The 6,686-nt window shown below is 53.1% G+C and overlaps 1 protein-coding gene across 1 annotated transcript in view; it reads left to right on the top strand.

Annotated features, from left to right (window-relative positions):
* The window catches only part of QTRT1 (queuine tRNA-ribosyltransferase catalytic subunit 1), a 9,070-nt gene extending 4,537 nt beyond the window's left edge, over positions 1–4,533 (top strand). Inside the window, exons 4-10 of the mRNA XM_017499951.2 lie at positions 640–718; positions 837–952; positions 3,343–3,481; positions 3,734–3,809; positions 3,943–4,052; positions 4,131–4,218; positions 4,298–4,533. Coding sequence (XP_017355440.1) covers positions 640–718; positions 837–952; positions 3,343–3,481; positions 3,734–3,809; positions 3,943–4,052; positions 4,131–4,218; positions 4,298–4,450 — 761 coding nt within the window. The 3' untranslated portion in view covers positions 4,451–4,533. The remainder of the gene's footprint in view (positions 1–639; positions 719–836; positions 953–3,342; positions 3,482–3,733; positions 3,810–3,942; positions 4,053–4,130; positions 4,219–4,297) is intronic.
* Positions 4,534–6,686: the final 2,153 nt, after the last annotated feature.

Raw genomic sequence — 6,686 nt, 5'->3', positions numbered from 1 at the left:
CCATCTAAAAACAGTTGACAGTAATTCATTAACATCTTCAAATATCTGGCCAGTGTTTAAAGTTCTAGTTATTTATTAATTTTTTTGAGATGGAGTGAGTCTTGCTCTGTTGCCCAGGCTGGTGTGCAGTGATGCGATCTTGGCTCACTGCAACCTCCTTCTGGGTTCAAGCAATTCTCCTGTCTCAGCCTCCCAAGTAGCTGGGATTACAGGCGCCTGCCACCACGCCAGGCTCATCTCAAACTCCTGACCTCAGATGATCTGCCCGCTTCGGCCTCCCAAATTCTGGGATTACAGGCATGAACCGCCACGCCTGGCCAGCTGAGCCCTACTGATGGAAGTTTGGTTTCCCAATCTTACTGTGGCACACCACGCACTAAGGAATCCCTTTGTACATTTTAGGATTTTTATTCTGTGTAACACCATAGGATTTTAAGCTGAGGAGAGGCAGGATCAAAGGCACATTTTGTAGAGCTACTTCTGGCTGCTGCATAAACAGATTGGGACAGCTATGTGGGAGGTAGCAAGACGGGGGATGGGGGGTGCTCTTGGGGAAGCCTCACTTGTCCCCATGTGACAGGAGGCTCTCTTCAAGCACTGGGGGCTTTCGCAGTGATGCTGCCCCTGTCTCACTGTCAGGCTCAGATATCATCATGCAGTTGGATGACGTGGTCAGCAGCACCGTGACCGGGCCACGCGTGGAGGAGGCCATGTACAGGTGTGTGCATGCTCTGTATATATGTGGGGCATGTGGGGGGTGGGGATCCTGGTCCCGTAGCCTTGTCTCCCATCGCCTCACAAGGCTCCTGAGGCTTGTGCCTTGGGCCCCCTTGCAGGTCAATCCGTTGGCTAGACCGGTGCATTGCAGCCCATCAGCGGCCGGACAAGCAGAACCTCTTCGCCATTATCCAGGGGGGGCTGGACGCAGATCTCCGGGCCACCTGCCTTGAAGGTAGAGCCGGGCACTGGCAGGCCCAGGGCCTGACCATTGCGGAGGTCTCCACATGGGCCTGGCACATGGCAGCACTCGGTTGCTAATGGGTGGAAGGGCACAGCGGTGGAAAAAACAGCCGAAGCAAAGGTTCTCAGGCCATGTGCAGTAGACTGTATTGAGAGAATGGCCATAATTCCAGTAGCTCATGGTCTTCTAGTATTCTTTCTTGAAAGGGAGTTGCACTGCGAAGCCCAGGCTGAAGTACACTGGCGCTATCTCTGCTTAGTGCAACCTCCACCTCCCGGGTTTAAGCGATTCTCCTGTCTCGCCTTCTAAGTAGCTGGAATTACAGGTACCCACCATCATGCCTGGCTAATTTTTGTTTTTTTTTGTGGAGACGGGGTTTCACCATGTTGGCCAGGGTGATGAACTCCTGACCTCAGGTCTTGAACTCCTGACCTCAGGTGATCCGCCTGCCTTGGCCTCCCAAAGTGCTGGGATTACAGATGTGAGCCACCGCACCCAGCCAGCTCATTTCATGGCTAATGTGGATCTCTCATTTTTATCCCAGTTGTTGTAAGTCTTCACTTTATATTTTTTAAATTTTACTTTGACTGGGCATACAGGCCAAAGCCGGCAGATCACATGAGATCAGGAGTTTGAGACCAGCCTGCCCATCATGGAGAAACCCTGTGTCTACTAAAAATAAAAAAAATCAGTTGGGCACCTGTAATCCCAGCTACTCCGGAGGCTGAGGCAGGAGAAGCGCTTGAACCTGGAAAGCAGAGGTTGCAGTGAGCTGAGATCGTGCCATTGCACTCCAGCCTGGACGACAAGAGTGAAACTCCATCTCAAAAAAAAAAAATGTTTACTTTAAGTTCTGGGACACATGTGCAGAATGTGCAGGCTTCCTACATAGGTTATACATTTGCCATAGTGGTTTGCTGCAGCTGCCAACCTGTCATCTAGGTTTTAAGCCCCACATGCATTAGGTGTTTGTCCTAATGCTCTTGCTACCCTTGCTCCTTACCCCCAGAAGTCTTCACATATTTTGTGGCCGAAATGTTACAGTGTTTGATGACAGGCTATTGGGTTTTTTTTAAGAGAGAATCTTGCTCTGTTCCCCAGGCTGGATTGCAGTGGCGTGATCTTGGCTCACTGCAACCTCCACCTCCCAGGTTCAAGAGATTCTCCTGGCCGGGTGTGGTGACTCAACGCCTGTAGGCCTAGCACTCTGGGAGGCCGAGGCGGGCGGTTCATGAGGTCAAGAGATTGAGACCATCCTGACCAACATGGTGAAACCCTGTCTCTACTAAAATATAGAAATTAGCTGGGTGTGGTGGCACGTGCCTGTGGTCCCAGCTACTCGGGAGTCTGAGGCAGGAGAGTTGCTTGAACCCGGGAAGCAGAGGTTGCAGTGAGCCGAGATTGTGCCACTGCACTCCAGCTTGGCGCCTGGCGACAAAGCAAGATTCTGTCTCAAAAAAAAAAAAAAAAAAGATTCTCCTGCCTCAGCCACTGAGTAGCTGGGATCACAGGCGTGCACCCAAGCCTGGCTACTTTTTGTATTTTTAGTAGAGACAGGGTTTCACTATGTTGGCCAGACTGGTCTTGAACGCCAGACTTCAAGTGATCTGCTTGCCTTGGCCTCCCAAAGTGCTGGGATTACAGGTGTGAGCCACCACGCCTTACCTGACAGGCTGTTGTAACAACATATGGGATGTTTACTGTTCTCAAATCTGGAAAATTCCAATTTCTGAAACACATCTGGCTCCAACAGTTTCAGCTTAGGGACTGTGGGCTGTGCCTCTTCTGAGGATTGAAGGAAACGGTCTTGCATACAGCACGCACTCAGTAAATGTTTGCTGAGATCAGCAGCAGCACCAGCCCCTAGACAGACAGACTGATAGACCCTCTCCTCTGTCTCCCTGTCCCTCTCCCTCTCCATCTCTGCCTTTGTTTTTTATTTATTTATTTTTTGAAACGGAGTTTCATTCTTGTCACCCAGGCTGGAGTGCAGTGGCGATCTTGGCTCACTGCAACCTCCGCCTCCAGGGTTCAAGCGATTCTCCTGCTTCAGCCTCTGGAGTAGTTGGGATTACAGACATGTGCCACCACACCCGGCTAATTTTTGTATTTTTAGTAGAGACGGGGTTTCACTGTGTTGGCTGGGCTGGTCTTGAACTCCTGACCTCAGGTGATTATCTGACTTGGCCTCCCAAAGTGCTGGGATTACAGGTGTGAGGCACCACGCCCAGCCCATCTCTGTCTTTGTCTCTCTGTCTCTGTGTGTTTCTCTGTCTCTCTCCCTGAGGGACTCTGGAAGTCTAGGCAGGGTCTGTTCTGGGATTGAAGAGCAGCTGCATTTCCTCTTCTGTGATTGCCCTCACCTTACCCTGTACCCTCAGAGATGACCAAGCGGGACGTGCCTGGCTTTGCCATCGGTGGCCTGAGCGGGGGTGAGAGCAAGGCACAGTTCTGGCGGATGGTGGCGTTGAGCACCTCTCGGCTGCCTAAGGACAAGCCCAGATATCTGATGGGGGTTGGGTATGTTGTGGATAGGGGAGCCAGAGCCCTACCGGTGGGGAGTGGATTCCTGGGGACCCCCTGCCCTGCTTGGGGGGTGGCATTTGGGGGAAACGGACACAGCTCTGATCTGGGGGAACTAGGAGGACGTGGCTGTCCCTTGAAGGCTGTTCTGAGGGAATATGGCCCAGTTGGGACCATGTGAGGGGTGGGAGGGGCCCTGGGAAGCCCCTGAGGTTCTCTGCCCCCCTCCCCCCATGGCTGCAACCCCAGCTATGCCACGGATCTGGTGGTCTGCGTGGCTCTTGGATGTGACATGTTCGACTGTGTCTTCCCTACACGGACAGCGGTGAGGCTCTGGCAGAAGGCGGTCAGGGCGGGAGTCGGGTGGGGGACTAGGAGGCAAGCTTGAGGGCGGGAGGGCCCGGGAGAATGAAGCTCTGTGTGACACCGCCCCTTCCCTCACACTTCCTCTCCCGTAGCGCTTTGGCTCTGCCCTGGTGCCCACCGGGAACCTGCAGTTGAGGAAGAAGGTGTTCGAGAAGGACTTCGGCCCCATAGACCCGGAGTGCACCTGCCCCACGTGCCAGAAGTAGGCAGGATGGGGAGCTGGGGCGGGGCGCGGAGGGGACGTGGCAGCTGTGCTGAGCTGTCCCCTGACGCTCTACAGTCACAGCCGCGCCTTCCTGCACGCACTCCTGCACAGCGACAACACCGCCGCGCTGCACCACCTCACGGTGCACAACATCGCTTACCAGGTGAGCCAGCGCCCGGGGCAGAGCTGGCGGGGGTGTGTCCCAGGCGCCCACGCCCCACGCTGACCTCCCCTCCCCGCAGCTGCAGCTCATGAGCGCAGTCCGCACCAGCATTGTGGAGAAGCGCTTCCCGGACTTCGTGCGGGACTTCATGGGCACCATGTACGGGGACCCCACCCTCTGTCCCACCTGGGCCACTGACGCCCTGGCTTCCGTGGGAATCACACTGGGCTGACCTGGCATTGGGGGAGGGAGGTGTTAGAAGATACTGAAAGCTTTCTTTTTGGAAGTTTGTTTTTTTTTTTAATTGTGACTTAACAGTGTGTGTCTGTGTCTTCTTGGCCTGTCTGGGTCCCCCTCCCGTCTGAGCGTCACTGTGGTTGAATATCTCCCCTTCTGACCAATCATAACACATCACGATGGCAGCAGCTGATAGCTGGAAATCACCCGCCAGTGCCCATCGTGTAGGGGGTGCCCCAGAGTGGGAGCAGCAGCCTGGTTCCTGGGGCCCAGACCCCTCAGACACCATGGAGGCCTCTCTATTTTCACAGCTGAGGAAACAGGCCCAGGGAAGGGAGGTAACTTTCCCAAGGTGATCACCATCAAATAAATGGTATCTTGGCCAGCTGCTGGGATTATGGTAGCTCACACCTATAATCCCAGCACTTTGGGAGGCTGAGGCGGACGATCATGAGATCAAGAGATCAAGACCATCCTGGCCAACGAGGTGAACCTTGTCTCTACTAAAAAAATACAAAAATTAGCTGGGGGTGGTGGCGCACCTGTAGTCCCAGCTACTTGGGAGGCTGAGGCAGGAGAATCGCTTCAACCTGGGAGGTGGAGATTGCAGTGGGCCTAGATTGTGCCACTGCACTCTAGCCTGGTGACAGAGGGAGACTCCGTCTCAAAAAAAAAAAAAAAAGAAAAGAAAAGATATGGTATCTTGGCTTTAAGGCTTATACTTCTCATAGTCTGACTCTTAAGAGAGATGAGGCTTAACCTTTTTTTTTTCTTTTTTGAGACAGTCTCTCTTGCCACCCAGGCTGGAGTGCAGTGGAGCGATCTCAGCTCACTGCAACCTCCGCCTTCTGGGTTCAAGCAATTCTAATGCTTTAGCTACCCAAGTAGCTGGAACTACAGGCATGTGCCACAACGCCTGGCTAAGTTTTGTAATTTTAGTAGAGACAGGGTTTCACCATGTTGGCCAGGCTGGTCTCAAACTCCTGACCTTAAGTGATCCACCTGCCTCAGCCTCCCAAAGTGCTGGGATTACAGGTGTGACCCACTGAGCCCAGCCCTTTTTTTTTTTTTTTTTTTTTCCTGAGACTAGTGATTGTCACCAGCCTGGGGAACATGGCAAAACTCCCATCTTTTCAAAAAAATACAGGTGATGTGCATCTGTGCTCCCAGCTACTGAGGAGGCTGAGGTGGGAGGATCGCTTGAGCCCACAAGGTTGAGGCTGCAATGAGCCGAGATTGAACCATTGCACTCCAGGCTGGGCATTGGAGTGATACTCTGTCTCAAAAACAAAAATGGCCGGGTGTGGTGGCACACGCCTATAATTCCCGCATGTTGGGAGGCTGGGGTGGGTGGATCACCTGAGGTCAGGAGTTCCAGACCAGCCTGACTGACATGGTAAAATCCCCTCTCTGCTAAAAATGCAAAAATTAGCCGGGTGTGGTAGTGCACACCTGTAATCCCAGCTACTCAGGAGGCTGAGGCAGGAGAATCGCCTGAACCTGGGAGGCAAAAGTTACAGTGAGCTGAGATCACGCCATCACACTCCAGGCTGGGCAACAAGAAACTTGGTCTCGAAAAACAAAAATAAATAGGCCAGGCACAGTGGCTCAAGCCTGTAATCCCAGCACTTTGGGAGGCCGAGGAGGGCAGATCGCCTGTGGTCAGAAGTTCGAGACCACCTTGACCAACATGGTGAAACCCTGTCACTACCAGAAATACAAAAATTAGCCAGGCATGCTGTTGCGTGCCTGTAATCCCTCAGCTACTCAGGAGGTTGAGGCAGGAGAATTGCTTTGACCCAGGAGGTGGAGGTTGCAGTGAGCCGAGATCATGCTGCTGCACTCCAGCCTGGACAACAGAGCAAGACTCCATCTGAAAACAAACAAAAAAATAAAAATAGTTAGCTGGGCATAGTTGCACACACCTGTGGTTCTAGCTACTCTGGAGGCTGAGGCGGAAGGATCGTTTGAGCACAGATGAATTGAGCTATGAGTGCACCATTGCACTCCAGCCCAGGTGACAGAGTGAAACCCAGTCTCCAAGAAAAGACGATTCATTGGCTGGTCACGGTGGCCCACGCCTGTAATCCCAGCACTTTGGGAGGCCGAGATGGGCGGATCACTTGAGGCTAAGAGTTCCAGACCAGCCTGGCCAACATGGTGAAACTTCTGCCTCTACTAAAAATACAAAATTAGCTGGGTGTGGTGGCGCGCACCAGTAATCCCAGCTA

The sequence above is a fragment of the Cebus imitator genome, unplaced genomic scaffold, assembly GCF_001604975.1.
Source record: "Cebus imitator isolate Cc_AM_T3 unplaced genomic scaffold, Cebus_imitator-1.0 Scaffold263, whole genome shotgun sequence".
Lineage (NCBI taxonomy): Eukaryota > Metazoa > Chordata > Mammalia > Primates > Cebidae > Cebus > Cebus imitator.
This window is presented reverse-complemented; position numbering and strand designations above follow the sequence as displayed.